The sequence below is a fragment of the Schistocerca americana genome, chromosome 1 (assembly GCF_021461395.2).
Source record: "Schistocerca americana isolate TAMUIC-IGC-003095 chromosome 1, iqSchAmer2.1, whole genome shotgun sequence".
Lineage (NCBI taxonomy): Eukaryota > Metazoa > Arthropoda > Insecta > Orthoptera > Acrididae > Schistocerca > Schistocerca americana.
The window spans coordinates 915,426,755-915,444,371 of record NC_060119.1 but is presented as its reverse complement, the minus strand read 5'-3'; the positions used below and the strand labels follow the sequence as shown (position 1 = coordinate 915,444,371).

The 17,617-nt window shown below is 38.8% G+C and overlaps 2 protein-coding genes across 3 annotated transcripts; one reads left to right on the top strand and one right to left on the bottom strand.

The window, feature by feature from the left end:
- Positions 1–8,260: 8,260 nt before the first annotated feature.
- On the bottom strand, positions 8,261–10,260 carry LOC124615299 (ferritin subunit). The gene is made up of 5 exons (XM_047143090.1): positions 9,980–10,260; positions 9,614–9,732; positions 9,296–9,454; positions 9,007–9,195; positions 8,261–8,578 (listed from the first exon to the last, which is right to left on the bottom strand). The coding sequence occupies exons 1-5, from the start codon at positions 10,062–10,064 to the stop codon at positions 8,411–8,413; spliced, it is 720 nt and encodes a 239-aa protein (XP_046999046.1). The 5' UTR covers positions 10,065–10,260; the 3' UTR covers positions 8,261–8,410.
- A 72-nt stretch (positions 10,261–10,332) lies between these two features.
- On the top strand, positions 10,333–15,859 carry LOC124615310 (ferritin heavy chain). 2 transcript variants are annotated; one of them, XM_047143102.1, is made up of 6 exons: positions 10,333–10,492; positions 10,579–10,673; positions 11,010–11,119; positions 11,202–11,360; positions 14,732–14,890; positions 15,558–15,859. In XM_047143102.1, the coding sequence occupies exons 2-6, from the start codon at positions 10,586–10,588 to the stop codon at positions 15,720–15,722; spliced, it is 681 nt and encodes a 226-aa protein (XP_046999058.1). In that variant the 5' UTR covers positions 10,333–10,492; positions 10,579–10,585; the 3' UTR covers positions 15,723–15,859. The 2 variants fall into 2 exon arrangements, with proteins under 2 accessions (XP_046999058.1, XP_046999067.1); XM_047143111.1 differs by having other exon boundaries at positions 10,359–10,470.
- The last annotated feature ends 1,758 nt before the right edge of the window (positions 15,860–17,617 follow it).

The window sequence follows — 17,617 nt, the reverse complement described above, 5'->3', positions numbered from 1 at the left end:
AAATAAAATGTGGTGTGACTGAAGTGGCGATAATTCCCGGCCTCTAATCCCACAAAACGCCGCAGAGAGCTCTTCAGCGCTATTCACATCTCACACAGTGGCACCAAAGCAATGGCCAAACTTGTGCAAGCAAAGTGATCCGGTCAAGTGCAAAGAAAGACAGGCACATGTGGCTCGCTCCTGTGTATCGTGCCAGAAGAACAAAGTTTCAAGGCATGCAACCATTCAGAATTTTCCTCTTCCGACGACACGTTTTGTACATATCCACCCGGACCTTGTTAGCCTGTTACCATGTATAGACGATCCCCATTACCTGCTAACAATCGTGTCGACCGTAATACCAGGTGGTGTAGCAGCCCTTTTTCTGTTTTCACTTTTTCGTCTAATAGGTGAAAGTTTGATTTTATTTTTTACACATTGACTGTCATTGAAGGGTTTTACTTTTATTTAATACTGTCCCGGCTAAGTATCAGTTTGATTACTTTTAAAACCCAACTCTGAGAGAAAAAATCTTTAGTAGCTTTACTACCAATGTTTACAGACGACGATACTTTAACCTTTCGTTCAATTGTTTTAGTTACGAATCGCTAGTTTGTTCTTGGCATAGATCACGTAACCTTAACATTTATTAATCTAAGTTAAATTAATGTTCAAGACTTGTATTATGTTTCAAATTATCAACGTCAGTTTATTGACAAGAATTATTAATAAAAAGGTTCACTCATACAATCTCATTCAAAGAAGTTCTTTAATTAGATGTCTAAGTAGGATTCCGCTAGCATCAGAGATGTTAGATAATACCTGTCACTTTCGGTAAATAAGTTATTTCTATTCAATATCCGCAAACTGTCATTAACTATGATCACTAGTCGCCTGAAGTTTCCCACTATGACAATTCAAAGTCCGAATCCGGTTAAAATTCTCAACTCAGTAAAGCGTTTAAATATTCACACGAATTGACATTAAAGCCAAAGAGAATACTATTCACCATCCCGTTTATCTAATCTGATAAATGTCCGGTTGACAATCCTCAAAAACAATCTCGTCACGATCTATTCTTGATCCCTGTTTAATAAAGTCCCAATTGTTGTTCTCTAAAGCTGTACGTCCTAAATAACTTCGAACTAGAATAGACTAGAGACTGGAGTATCGTAATTATAACATATGGCTATTTATACTTTAATAAACACTATCTTTGGTGTCCCAGACCTACGTTCTATGAATATAATATTGATTTTCTTACGTATTGTAATAACTAATATTTTCTACTGTTTTCCCCCTTCCCATGTTTCTAAAATTTATAATTAAATTTTCCTTTTCTTTTCTTTTGCTTTCTATACTAGATATTTCCCTCTATTTGTTTTTTATTTATTTTTCGTAATTACTACTTGTGGAGGGACTTGGGTCATTTTGTGAATTGATATTTTAAGGACATGGGAGCTATTTTTGTTTTTTCAACACCGAGAGGCGCTGTAGGTGTTACAGTGGCCAGAAGCCATATCACTAGCAGACATCATAGCTAAATCCATCGCCAAGGCACTTGTGAATGTCTGGTTTTCTTGCCCTAGGACTCCTCTCACAATTACCAAGGAATTGTAACACTGTGCGACAGAATTAAAGGATCACGTTCCGAATAATGGCTGTCATTGCGAAGCATAAGTGTGAAATTTGGTGCCTGCAATCTTCCTGTGTAGTGGCGCAAGAGCGTGGCGCCCTGTGACGTCCCCCCTCGGGCTCGGCGATGCTTCAAATAGCAAGGTGTCGACACCTGCGGAAAAAAAAGGCTACAGCGCGGAAGTTAATGTGACCTATAAGGTGGCTTAATGACGTGACGTTGGCACCAAATTTCACGGCGATTCTGCCCAACGCTACTGTGGACGTGTCGTCACAGTCTATCTCACCCAAATTTCAGGCCTTCTTTTGACGTATCTGCGATGGAGGTGAGGATCGATACATCCAGCATTGAAATCATGTGGTGGCCGTGGAAGACATTTCAGATACACAGCCTTTCAGAATCAACAACTAAAGGCCTCAGGGGGTGGCATAAAGGGGATCAATGAAACCACCCCTTTCCCCAGAGCGTTGATTCCTACACATTCGTGGTCGAAAACGAGTTTGCAGTGCGATAAGCAACAGTAAGATGTTCTTGACAACCTTTGACATCCTCGGATGTTTCAACACTTCTCTAGGGGCATTGTGGGGTTGCACCCCTTTGGAGCGCAGCACAGTCACAATTTTTGCTCTTGTGTACAGGCTGGAGCTACTAGCAACGTTTCAAGACCATTCGATGAAATCGGAACGTAATACGAAACAGCAAAGGATACTGATGCCATTTCAGCCGTCCTGTGACGTTATCTCGAGGGAGTGCAACATTAACAAGTAAGTGAATAAAGCGCCAAAAGATCCCTCTAAGATCCCCCAGTTCGGTAACACCCTCGGTGTCATTCACACACCTTTGTTGGCCGTGTAGCAAACGTACCTGTCAGACATCAATTCAGCCTGGCAGCTGCTCTAGCGTCTCAGGCAGTTCTTTCGACACCCCTTGGGTACAGTTTGCTTGCTTGCATTGAAGTGCTAGAGCATCCGTCACGCTGAATTGGTGTCGGAGTTTCCAATGGATACATTTGTAATATATTTAACAAAGTTTGGTGGATGGTTGGAGGCTGCTACATAAATAGATGATCTCAGAGGGACCGCTCTCCGTTTTATTCATGCACATGTTAATGTTGCACTCCCCAGCGATCACGCCACAGGAGGGTGGAAAACACTAGGGCTGAAAAAGCATAAGTACCCTTTGCTGCTTCGGATCATGTTCGAATTTCGCCAAATGGTTTTGAATGGTCCCTAGTGGTTCCAACCTGTAAGCAAAAGCAGAGACTGCGATCTCTCTGCACTCCAAAGGCGTGCAACCACATTTTGTGGGCGGTGCGGTTCTAAAACGTCCTTGGATATGGGTTCAAACATCCGAGGGTGTCACGAGTTTTAAAGGTTATCAAGAACATTTTCTTATTGCCCATCACACTGCGAACTGCCACTTTAGACTGCGAAATGAGTGGAAATTAGCGCCTGAAGGGAAGGGGTGGTTTCATTGACGCACTTTATGTCAACCCCTGCGACCTTTTCGTGTGAATTATGAGCGGCAGCGTATCTGAAATGTTTTCTCCAGCCACCCATAGATTTCAATGCTGGGTGTCGCGGTTCTGATTTCCATCAAACACACGTCAAATGAAGAAGCAAAATGTGAGTAAGAGAGGCTGTGACGACCCTCTCATCGCGTGACACATCCATGGTGGCGTTGGGCGGAATTGGGGTGGGATATGATACCAATGTGACGTCATTAACCCACCTTACAGCTCACGTCAACTTCTGAGCTGTGGCCTTTTTTCGCTTGTGTCGACAACCGCTGTTTGAAGTGTTGTCGAGTCCTCAGGGGACGTCACAAGCCGCCACGTATTTGCACCATTACAGAACAAGATTGTAGGCACTTGTGGGCAAAATTACAAACTTACGCGTCACAATAACATACAATTACGGGGTGTCGAAAAAGTGATCCTTTAATATAGTTGCATAGCGTATTTAATGAGTTACTTAACCTTTATGGCAGCCACCATATTCGCACTAAGATCTTCAGCCCAGTTAATGAAAGTATGGATGAGGACATGCATCGCTCACTGAAAATTATTCACATGTGCCACAAAGAATCTAGGATTGATACATTGCTGTGGGCTATGCTCGTTCTTCAGATGATTGTGAAATAAGAGTTGTCCTGTTCTCCAGTACACCTAGTATTCGGCAAACAGCTGTGAGTACCTGACGATTTTATTGCACCATTTCTACCAGCAGCATACCTGTGCAGTGGCCAATCTGCTTTTCTCCAAAGCCAGAGTTACACATCCGAGAACTATGCCCTCAATACCTGGAATGCCATGAACACTGCCCTGAGTTCAATTTCAAAGAGTTGACCACATCAGCACCTGCCTGGCTGTGTGGTGATGCTGTACATCCACCTTTCACTTCTCCGTATTCTGGCCCATATAAAGTTATATCAAGACGAACAAACACTTGCATCGCCCAAAAGGGTGGAATGAATAAGACTGTTTCAGCTGAGTAACTTAATCCTCTTTCATTGACAATTCAACAAATGAACGGATATGCACAGCAACCACTTCTGCCGCAGCTTGTAACACCTGCGTTGAAGACACAGCTACTTCCTACCTGAATCCTGCTATGCCTTCGGCGACACACGTGAGTAGACACATCAAATACAAGTCCTCAGATGACCCCAATGCACCAGGTTATTGCATAGATGGAAAGCAGGAGGATAGCATTGACCGAGTGACTGATAATCAAAACACTGCCAACATACCTACATACGGGCATGTGCTTGCTATCAGTCGCTTGCTTCTTCCATGCATGATTTCTTCGAGAAAGGCACCGAATTAAGTCCCTGCTCCAGCAGCCTACCAAGGGCAGGAGTTAGTGGCATGAATTGGTCGTCACCCCCAGAATCGTCAGGGAAGTCAGAAGAAAGATGAAGCACAATACACTGTTGGTCCAAGCTTTTCGAGGGAGTGCTTATTCTTGTTGTCTTGTAAAGTCATATGTTACTAGCAATCTATCTAAAGTGTATAAATCTTCAGCATATCATTATCATATTTTACCATACATCATTCCTCATTTGCTGTTAGGAAAACGGTAAAGCTTAAACCCTACATGGTCATCTAACTCTAATACACCCTTTTATTTCCTTTTGAGGGGTCAAGGAGGGTTGCCAGTGCTGCACAAGCATTGGGCATTGGGTTTTGTGTTCAGCTGTCATCCAGTACCATCATGAACAATACAGACACTACATGGCACTGAAATATACTTATAGCACTGGCATTTAACGTTGCTATTAGGACATATGCAATTAACTGCGGGCCCAGTTTTGTTTGAAAGCAGAGTTCAGTAACTCACCAACCCTCTACTGTTCCTCCATCATCAGCACCACCATATTGCCTTACAGTATGTACCGGGAAGAGTAGTTATAATTGCAAAGTATTTTTGTTCTTCCATGATATTGTACTGAACCCAATTCACCATCTGCATACCTTTCTAGATGACATCTTAGGTGCGCTGTATTCTTGCACTCAGCCTCATGATGTCAACTGAGGAGCTGCTTGACTGATTAGGTGTGGGTACCACAATATTGTGTTATGTCAGTGCATAAACCAATTGACACATAATTATCTTTCCTGAAAGCCTGCAAATTTCAGCTATAATTTTGTGAAGGGTGGTTTAATTTCCAATAGACAATATGAGGCTATGTGAACAGGAATGACAGTGCTACAACAAATTAGGGATAGGCCAATTCATAGTAGCAAGCTGTCATCTTCAGCAGTAGACCTCAGGTATAGCCCCAACATTTCTAGCTCTTCAAATAAATTCTTGGGTAATGGTTAAATGTTTAAGGGTTCTCATCAGATTCATGTGCATTGAGAATTACTAGGAATTCACATTATAGCCAGCCAATATTTAAGTGTTTCACACAAAATTAGGAAATTTCTGAATGCTTGTGAAAAGTTTTTGAGTAAGTTTATAGGCTCAATAGAATGACATACTACAATATGGTGACTTGTGAACTGTGTAATACTGAAGGAGGAAAAAAATGGAGGCTATGAAGATATAACAATAAAGAGGCTTCAAAGTGTCAAGTAATTGTGGGAAAAATTTGCCACCTTACCTGAACTTTTTTTTAATGTACTTCAATTCTCATGGTCTCAGATTAACAGGCACATGTGCAGAGCTGCTGTGTTCATGGACCAAAGGTGAAGGCTGTGGCTCAACAGCATCTCTATGAAGTGAGCAGTAATCCATCCTATCCATACTGTTGTTAAATATTAAAGTAAAAATACTTAATTAAGAAACTGTATGCCAATGGCTGAACACTTACAGCAATTCTGGTATCGTCTACCCTAGTTTCTAGGTTATTTAAAGTCCTCCCAATATGCCATGTAACAAATGTTTTTGACAGACCAACTTGGAGCAGAGAGACAACATGATCCAGTGGCACAAGTTTGGGATGATGACTTAAAGAGTGATAGTAAGGGTATTAGTCTAATACATTTTAACTGGGGTAGGTCATATATATGTTCCCAGACATTTCACAACACATTTGAAGCACAAAATAAAATACTGTTTCTCGATATTCTGTTAAGTAAATTTTCATGAAATTAATCATTTCATCTCTCTAAAGCAAAAATTGCCTAGTGCATCTGCAATTCTCTTATCTTTAACACACTGATTGCTGTGCACATATTGATGGATATTTCACTTCCTTTGCCATGAGGCTTTACTACAGATGCTGGTGCACACATGGTGTCGGGCTCTGCTGTGGTCTCATATCAGTCAACAAAAACACACCTGGTTTGAAGCCAAGTCTGTTTTGAGTAGTTGTCCACCAAAATTTAAAATCTGCTGTTTTCTGCAGTTTAACTGCCCATGTACCACATTTGTATTCACCAGTGCTTAATACAAAGTGCAGTCTCCTAGCAAAGTAGTTATTAGTATCCGGAGGAGATATGTACAAAGTACAGTATTAAAAATAAGGTAAGATGTTTGCTTAGCCATACATTCAGACAACACAGGCACAGGTCATTATGAATTTTGTGTCTAATAAGAGCACAATTTCAATTTGATATACTCAAAAATCATCTAACAATGGAAAATGGATATGAGGTATCTAGCACATTGATAATTTCTCAAGCATTAAGTGTGGATATAGTTTACAAGCAGCAATGAGCCACTACTCTTGCCACAGGCTGCCACTTACAATTGATCTGCACCTCCTCGACATTACTGACTTATGTTATATGCAGGGCTTGACTGGAGATGTAAGTTACAGGAATGGGAGAGTGAGGTGGCCATCCATTAAGGAGAGGCATTTTTGGTGCTGATCTGGTGAGACAAGTCATTTACATTATCAGAGTTTCCAGACAGGGGCTGGAGCCACAAAAAGAATACAGAGTGGTAATCAGACAATCAACAGGTTGTGTCCCTATGTAGCAACTTTTATTTTTAATTTTCAGTTTTTATGTTACCTACAATGCATACAAATCAAAATAATGCGCAGTATATCATAAACCATGTGAAAAAGGCACAAAGAAATTTCAAATCACAAGTAACTTTTCAGAACAGAATTGTAATTTAAGTGTTAAGGACTTTGTTATGCATGGTTTGCTACCAAACTGTCCATCGAGAGTGTATGTTTTATAAATACAAACCATGTGTTTCTATATGAACCTTAACAGAAGATAAAAATAACTGTAAAAACACAGAGTTTATAACATCTGCAAGATGCCAAGAAAACTGCTTCAGCTGTTTTTATGATGAATACCACCTTAACACATGTAAATCATCTGTAAAATAATGAAAGTAATTTTATGTACGAAAATCTTACGTGCCCTCTACATTCCCATCCACGAAATTTGCAAACCCAAATTTTCCTTTGCCTTTCCTAGTAGTCTCCTACAGAAGTGTAAACGCAGTATACTGAGCTTTATTTCAGCTTATTTGTAGGCCTAGTTGAAGTAACAAAAATTGAAAATTAAGTTTCGACATAGAAATTCAATCTCGCAACCTTCGCATTACCATTCTGTGCCCACTCCACTGCACTGCACCAACCACTTCCTGGAAACCATACTAACAAATGGCCAATTTATCACTCGACCTGTGTAAAAATTGCTCTGTTCCTAAATGCCTGGACACCCGAGCATCTGCTTTCAGTTTCATTTCTGACCAAACCCTATGTATACCAAAAATTATGATGAAACCTATGACAAGTGGGTGCAATTCCTTTGTTAGTACAATCATGTGATAGGGTCTAGACACAAACATTAAGATTTCAACTTTGTGATTGGCTGTTAATTTTATGTTTTTGCTGCTGGAGTGGATTTCTTGTATTTCACACATTTTTTGTATTGTTGAAAATTAACATATTAGAGTTCTTGTATTATATTGCACAACGGTGTTGGCACCAATTAAATTCAGTTCTAATACCACTATAACAGGTCATTGAGTTGCATTTTTTGTGTTACAGATGAAACAATGAAATTACCTCGACTGAGTAACAAGTAATGGCACTTTGCTATCTCACACCTGCACCACACTGAAAATTCATTGGGGGGGGGGGGGGGGTAGGGGCATTCCAAAATGTAAATTTTACCCAAAAGACATAATACAGCTTTGCATTATAGGTGTGATTAAAAATATACACACAGTGCAACTTTAAGAAAACTTTATTGTATTTAATGTTATTTACATTACTACTAGGACTCTCAGATGCAGCTAAAACATTATCAGTAACTTTACAATAAGGTGACAAAACTGTTCACATCTGCAGGTATAAAAATTTGTTCTTAATTGCAGCAACTTAACCAAAAGCAGGCACCTCCCCACTCAATAATTTCTTATCAAACAAAAATTCTCCAAGAGGGCCATGATTTTCTATCATTTTTCCAAGTGTGTACAATTTTCCAGCAAGGTCACGTTGACTGTGATACTGCTCTTCAAGATAAACCCCAGTGAGGTAATCCACCAGCTGGAAAAGAACCAAAGAGCATGCTATAATATCCAATGTCTTACGATTTGTGTGTAGCTCGGGAATGAATAATCACATGGTAGGAAACATTGTTAATATATACATTTACAGCTCTAAGAATTTGAATAAATTTTTGAATGCATAAATCAACTTAAAAAATGCTCAAGGTATGTTCAGAATACATGGAGAACAATGGTTTTTATCTTCCACATAAATTAAAGAAATATTTCATCTACACTGCTTAATATTTCCGAAAGAATAAAGTCAAGACTGGCAATTCCAAACGTTCATGAATTTGAAAATAAATGTACTATGCACATTTTTTAATTATTTGCTTACACAATATAGCACTGCCAAAATATTCTACAATAGCTTTTAACCCACAATTTCTGTTCATGAAGTAGGTAGTTTAAACAAACAATACATACATGATAATCGTTGAATGACTCTTTTGCTTTACGACCTGGCTTATTGCCAATACCAGGTTTCTGACCCTTGGTCTTGGGGGACTCGCATTCCTTAATCACTGATGTTATGGCAACAGTTACATTTCCCTCAAGTTCAAGTGCGTCCTTCAAGGCTTTGACACCATCCCTCCACTCCAGCTTTTTTGGTGGCTGTAAATTTTTTCTTGTATAGTAAACTTACAAAAAAAATTCCGTACAAAATCTCTCAAAAACATGAGATATTATAGCACAAAATAGTTTATGTACTTACAGATACTACTATAAGACTCTTTATATCCTCCAGCGTTTCACCACGCATTAGCAAATAATCTATCAGCTTGATGGCATGATCACGTTCCTCTTTTGCGCTATCGAAAAACATCTTGGCAAATCCTGGCCTGTTGACGGTATCTCTTGAAAAATATGCGCCCTGAAAATAAAATGAAAAACCATTACTCTTTTCGGTTACAGAAGCGATACCTTATAAACATGAACATTTATTTCATGGCTGCTGAATATGAAACAACAGTCCGATACGAGCAGTGTATCCCAAATGTTTTATATTTCCATTCATGATGCTTCAACTCACCATTGCTACGTACGCCATGGACGCATTGACTTCCCTTTGTATTTGTTCTTTCACCATGAACACACAGGGTTCCACCATGTCAACCCACTGCGTTGACCCATCACTGAATACAGCAGAGCCTGCAAACCGAACGTTTTTCGTAAACCCATACCTAACAACATTAACTAGGCCTACAAGAAAATTATGGACCAACACAGTAAGTACAACAACATTTCACGGGGTTTACATTCGACAACACTGACAAAATTTCTCAGTAATGATTAATATTTTGTAACTACATAAATTCAACAAAAAGCCACAGTCGCAAAACACGAAATACACTTGTTAAAGAGCACTTCGAGTCACGTTGTTTTATGTTATACTCACATGACAACGGAGATTGCGAAGTGACGAAACTGAATAAACCGAGCAGTGCCACACCAACACTGACCACTTTCATACCACTCGCCATTGCCAAAATATTTGATAGTTTCACAATTATAAGACGAAATGAACTCCAAGCTAATTCACACGCTGGGTTTTTCGTTGAGCTCGCTAGTCTACCTTTACACACACTGGCATAGAAGGCGACTACGCACACTACCTAAAATGTTCTTTAGTTATAGTCACATTCGACCACAGCGCACAAGCTCCATTGCACGATAACAACTGTGGTGGGGGAAAACAGAGGGCAGTCGTTATCTGCTGTACTGCGCAATGCGCAGAGTGTCTACTGCGCATTGGTTGAAAATCAAGTGTTGCTACGCCAGCATTGGTTAAATGAAGACGAGCGAGTTGGGAGATCTGTAGTTAGTGGAAAGAACGCAAGTTGTAACCAAGTAAAGTGTAATTTCGTGGTGAACGGGACAATAAATCAGGTTGAAGGCCTACTTATTGTTGGTAAAGTGTTGTTCAGTTATATGATACTTGCAGTATTATTTAAAGCTAACACGTTGTCTGTGATCTTGGTAATATTCATATTTTAGGTTCATCATGAAGGTATTTGGCGTGTTCATCTGCCTTCTTTCAGCTGCATTTGCTTCGCAGTTCTGTTATGATAGTAAGATCTGTAGCGGAAGAGGTAAGAGGATATTTATTACATATGAATAATTCTCACTCTGGACTTGTGTATCGTTCTTACCAAACGCATTGGTATGCATTTTATTCAGTGAATCATTTGTGGTTTAGAAAATTTATACCTTGTTACAATTTTGCTACTATAAAATGAGTAAGAGAATTTTAACGAATTTTTTGGGTGTTTATAGTGGTGACACGCTACGGTAAACATTGAATTGTTAATATTTTGTGCTGTGATAGTGCACTATGAATTATAAACTTTAATTACAGATGGTAGTTTCAATTTTTATACGTCTACATTACTTATTCGTAATTTAACACTGTTTCTTTCATTTCCAAGATGACTTCACCACCTGCACAGCAAAATATGGAGAGTTTCCTGCAATTGAGTCAGAACTTTCACGCTACATGAACATACATTTCAATCACAGTTACCAATATCTTCTGCTGGTGAGTGTTATTGTGTATAATCTCTTTAAAATTAAGGCAATGCGTCTAACAAATTCTTCGTCTAACAAATTCTTCTTTGCAGTCTTCGTACTTCAAGAATTTCGAGAAAAACAGACATGGTTTTGAGAACTTGTACCGCAAGTTGTCTGATGAAATGTGGGAACAATCTATTGATTTGATAAAATATATTACCAAGAGAGGTGGCGCAGTGAAATTCGACCCGATACCACGGAAACTTGATGTAAGTTACGTGTAAGATCTCTTTGTTTACATAGGGGGAATCTTTATTTAAATGGTGATCCTTCTTCGCCACCAGTCATAATTTGACCCATATGCCAGTTTTGTAAGATTTATGAAACTGGTCAGTTTCCTTTAATCTCGACTGTCACATAAGCGTTACAAAATGTTCAATAGCTATACTTAACATACTACGCTGTACCGTAGTTTTATGAATTCGAATTTGTAACACAGTGAAAGTTGAAAATACCGTGTAAATGGTTGTATTGGCTACATGTTAACATGGTTCATAATGCTTACTGCTCCATAGTGAGGGAATATTTTGGATACATAAGTTTCCTAGGATCCTTAAAAGTGGAAGCAAATTATTTTTTTTCTCTAGGAATAAATTTTGTTAATGTCACTTAGGGGTCTGGTGTAAACCTTTCAGTTGGACACCACTCTGGTGAAGGGGACTAAAATCAAATAAGGGGACTAAACAATGTATCTTCTCTTCAGTATTCAAAGGTGAAGGCTGAGGATGCGGCAAGGCTGTCACATTTCGGCCTTTTGCGAGATAGGTGTGTAGTTTTAATGTAGTTATGGCCATGTAAACATTAAATACTATAATACAGTCATATCTCCAACCAATTGGAACTTCATTGAAATGCTCACAAAACTTAAGGAACTTAAGACTTTTTTTACGACATTCTCTGGACACAAAGGTTTACATAAAAAACCACTAGGCATATCTGCACGAGTAGAAGCATTACCTTGAGTTACCATAAATGGCATATCGAAGAGTATCTTGAGGATTAAACGTTAAAAACTATTAGCTAGCTAACATAGAGCAGAACCAGCAAGAACAGTCTACTAGCCATTAGTAGAAGACATTGTATACATAATGGACTTGGTTCAAACTCAGTTATAGCAACAGCAATTTCAGATAGCTTTAATTCTTTTTAAATGATGGAATTTGGCAATCCATTCTGTGTTCCAACTACTTCAAAAAGTATCCATATACTTAAGCTTTAATTTAAATACATTAACTTAGCATTTCAAATAATGCCTAAATGCTGTGTGTTCCGCTTACCATTTTCCACTTAGCAAATGCTATCGTATGAAATGAGTAAATGAAAATACTTGGCTAAGCAAATGCTCCCTCACAAATTAGCATTGACTGCACAATCGACATCACTTAACATGGACATGCCAATAACAAAATGAAAGAAAATAGCTGGTAGTTAAGTCACACAAATGTGCACATGGAGCTGTTAAATGTGTAATGTTGGTGGCATTTATTGTATGTCAGAAATTGAAGGCTCATACTTCCTACTGAATTAATGTCCGGGATACCATAAACAAATTGCTCTGGTGGTTATGAATTTAGTTACTGACTGACCTCTACAGTGCATGTAATGTCAGCTCTAATTCTTGACTGACATTACAAAAGCTGGCTTTACTGCTACATGTTTCGTTAAATTTCGCAGTAGAGGCATAGTGTGCTGATGGTGGCAACAACCATTGATGCTGGCATCTGCAATGTTCTTATTAACTCAATTTTACAAGGATAATTAAATGTACCGAGTGGACAAAGGTATAGACAAGAACCCGTCAGTCGTAGAGTAGGAACAGCACTAATTATTTACTTCATGGCTGGTTGTCGCCAACATCAGTGCACTACACTACCACTGATAAAAGTAAAATTTTACTGCCTGTTTGTATGAACTCTTTACAAAGGTATTTAGCAAATATTTTTCACTTACACAAATTTAAATTTAAGTAAATGTTTCTATCCATATAGAAATGGATCTTGTGTAGTAGGTACATGTTTCAGGATTTGTGGAAAATTTAAAAACCTTCCTAAAACCCTATAAATGATCCACTGCCTAACTTCATAAAAATTAGGATAAATTGTAGAAGGGGGCTTCAGTTCACTAAGAAATTCAAATTGAAAGGACTCTGTTCAATGATACAGATGCATAGTTGGTAGCAGATTCTCATCATAAATGGTGATAAAAACTGCAAGAAACTTTATGTAAAAAGTTTTTGCACTTGACAGTGGCAGTTATTTGTTATTCAGAAGTTCTTAATAGTGCTTTCAACTTGCCATTACCCCCGTACCCACTCAAGAAACTAGACAGCCAGTCCCCTAGTGGGTATTAGTTTCGAAACTTGTTGCATGATTAAAACACACACATTTTTCTTAATTTATTTGCCACTTAGTACAAGGGTGAGTCACACGAAAACCTTCAATTTGTGAGAAATCAAAATTTCACACTGTTATCCTGTAAGTTGGTAAGTGTGCTACAAATTGTGCAGAATGGCCTGTAGGTAGCAGCATAGTGCAGATGCGCGCACACACACACTGTTGCAGTATTTAAGTATAAAGATAGCCACCCCACTTTCAACTTGCAACAGCGAAGAACAACATTCTGTTATTCGGTTTTTGTGTAGAGAAAGTGTCAAACCTATTGAAACTCATTGACAGATGAAGGTTCATTACAGTGATGCACATTTACAGATTAGTCGTGGGTCAGCACACCACATTGTGCATGATGTGCTCCAGTTTCAGAAAGTGTCTACAAGATGGGTGCCACGTCAGCTGACTCTCTGAAATGAGAGAACGACGTGTTGATGCTTGTGAAGAACTTCTTTGACACTTTGAATGAGAAGGTGATGGCTTCCTTGCGAGAATCGTTACTGGGACGAACCCTGGGTTCACTTCCACCAACAGGAAATGAAGGTAACGAGCAAGGAATGGTGCCATTCCTCATCACCAAACCAAAGATGTTTCAAACAGAACCATCAGTGGGGAAGGTTATGCTGACTTTTTTGGGACAAAGTGTCATTTTGGAGCATTACATGCCTAGAGGGACAACTGTCACCAGTGCATCATACACAGATCTCCTAAAAAAAAAAAAATCTGTGGCCTGCAATAAAATCAAAGCGATGTAGATTGCTGTCAGCAGGTGTCCTTATGCAAGCAACATGACAATGCAAGGCCCCACACTGCCCGTGCAACAGTTGCACCAATCACAGACCTGCATTTTGAGTGTCTTCCTCATCCACCATACTCACCAGACCTTGCCCCCAAGTGATTTCCGTGTGTTTGGACCATGCAAAGACACAATGGGAGGAAAGAAGTTCCATTCTGATGAAGAGGTATGCCAAGCGGTGCACGAGTGGTTGTGCAGACTACCAAAAGAATTTTTTTCTAGAGGAATCTATGAACTTCGTAAGCACGGGAGGACTTGCATTGAGCGCGGGGGAGATTATGTTCAAAAGTGATGCAGCTTTTTACCATTTCTGCACAATAAATATTGAAAAAATATTTAAGGTTTTCATTTGACTCACTCTCGTAATCTCAGTTTTCTATTAATTGGAATTTTCTAGTTCCCAAGTGACAACTTGAATCTGAATGAAATGGAGAGCCTTGCAGTTGCCTTGGATGGCCAGAAACTACTCGCAAATGAAGCAAATGAAATACACCGAAGAGTCACAAAGAATGTTGTACACCACAGTGAACCTAGTCTTGCTGCTCATGATGCTGAGGTAAGTGGTTTGGTTAAAATCTGTTGACAGTATTTTTAATTCAGAATAAAATTAATAATTAAATAGGACTACATCTGGTTGACCTGTACAGCTCCATTGCAGTATTTTACTTCTAAAATGTTGTGCTAAATTGTTGCCAAAAATATTGTAAGGGCATTGCTTAATCTGTATACAAAGTATTCTTGGTAATTCAATGTGGTTATATTGAAATGTCATACAGTGCATCTTTCTTTACATAGGCAAACTGGAAATTAAGAATAGTTTTCATGGTGGGTGCTTTTAGTTTACTATATCCTTACTCTGCAAACCATACTTGTATGTGGCAGTGAGTCTGCTGTAGACAGTTGATAGAGCAACATTTAGAGTAGTGTGAATTTTTGTATGGCATAAAATCTTGTGCTTTATGCTTCTGTGTTTCATGTGAAACTCCAAAGTTGGAAACAGGTTGCAATGGCTCCCTTTTCTTTACTCATTTCTTAGTGATTCAGTGACAAATACTGTTGCTGGTACTAAGTTTAATTTGGCAGCTTTATTAATGTTACTTTATAATTTTCATAAATTCTTTTCTCAGAAAAAGATGACAAGACTTAACAGATCTCCAATGCAGAAAACATTCTACAAGAATATTGTCATGCTTAATATTTATAGAATGTTCTTCCTGTTACAGGTTGGCTCCTACCTAGAGAATGAATTTGTCCATAAACTTGCAGAGCGCATTAGGGATCTATCAGGCTATGCTAACGATCTGATAAAATTACTTGCAGAGGACAAACAGCCAGAGCGCAGTCTGTCCCTTTATCTCTTTGATGAATATTTGCAGAAAGCTTTGTGAATGGTTTGAAGTATCTGCACGACTTGAGTTTATCATAAAATTGTATATTCCTATTGTACTGTATAGCATAGTTAGCATTTGGTCAAATTGTAAGTGTAAAGTGAGTTATGGACATAATAAATTTTAATTGAACCATAGGTGTACTGAATTCAGTTATACAAACTGGTGAATGTAAAGTGTTCATATGTTCCAAAACTAGTTCTTAGCTGGTTAAATTAAGATTTGCTGAGAAGAGTAAAACATTTGTCAGTTGCATTCATCCAGGCAGTGAATGAAAGTATTAAACTCTAGTCAGATGATAATGGTCACTCCTAAACAATTTAAAGTGTAAGGAATAATGCCAGGGTTGCCACAAATTCGGAGAAATCAGGAAATTTCAAATGTCTGCGAAATTTGAAAAGAAAAACTGGCAATCATGTCTTAGGAGATGAAATGGTTTCTTTACTCTCTCTGTGTGTGTGTGTGTGTGTGTGTGTGTTTTTTGCTTGCTACGTTCACTTGTGTTTACGTGCCACAGCAATGCCTCTGCCCACGTGGTTACCGTCATTGCTGGCGGTGCAGTGTACCTGTGTATCGGAGCTTAAAAGCAATTGATATTGACTTGACTGGGCAGTTTAATAAACAGCAATTGATTGGAGGTCCAAATGTTTTTCGTGGACTGCATCTGAGCTTCACTTGTGATGTACAAGCAGTGTTTGGAGGTAGTACATGGCTGACACTGGCTGTTGTATGGCGCGCGTGATAGCTCTGCCTGTTGGATCTAGTCTCTCCGATCTGCGCTGATGCTAGGCCTGTTTGTGTGTGGCGCAATTTCGTGGTTTATCAAAGGACCCAGCACTGTGGTGCTCCTCGGCAGGTCAGACGTCACAGGCAGTGCATTTCAAGAATTGCGACTGCCTCACCAGAAGTAGACCATACAGTGCGACTTTACATTCTATTTACTTTAGTACATTTTGGCACTTTGAAAGCAATTTATATGTTGGGCAGAATGGATGATAAAAAAAACTGTGGCAGTCACTGGTGGTTTGTATGCTACATACTCATATTTCTTGAAAAGAAAATCGCACAATATCTGTAAAATAAGACCTAACACAGTGGGTAATAACGAACAAAGTAGAACCAACATTTTACTGGTGGTCACTTATAGTGCTGGTTTACACAACTCTTCCCTGCCTCATACAATTCAGGCCTACTTTTTTCTGAGGTTATTTCTGAAATCAGTGAAGGTTCCTTAAATGTCTTGAGACTCCAAGGAAATGCGGAGTTTTGTCACCAAATGTTTTGCTTTAGTGGGCTTAATGAAATACACATACCATTTGGCTTGTTTCCTCCATTTTGAAACTGGTATTGCAAAACATGTTGATAGTACTAGGATTTTCACTCATATGGGAGAGAAATACGAAAGTCTCTACTTTTTACTTATGCCTTAACTTACCATTGAGATCTCAATTTGTCAGGGAAAAATGCTAAAACTTGCCTGGAAATTGGGGAAATAACAAGGAATCATGTGGGAAACTTGTTGCAACCCTAAATACTCTGAAGGTGCAGAGTAAGATACAAAGCTTTAAAAAAAAACACTGGTTTTGAGACATGGAGTATTTAAGTATAGGATAGTGTAAAAGATAAAATTAAGCAGGAAATCTAAATTATTTTAAATGGTGTTTTATACATGGACAAAAATGAGGCAACTAGTTTACAAACCATGCTGCAGGTTCCCAGCAAGTGTGTTGCAATAACTGCTGTTTTTGCCCGAGGGTAATTTCCCTTAACTTACTTCAGGTATGTGGCTGAAACAATTGTATAAATTGCAGTTGTTAAATGATTCCTCTAAGTGCATTCTCGCATGGCAATTAAAACGGAAATGATCTGGATTAAACATTGATATGATCCTATGT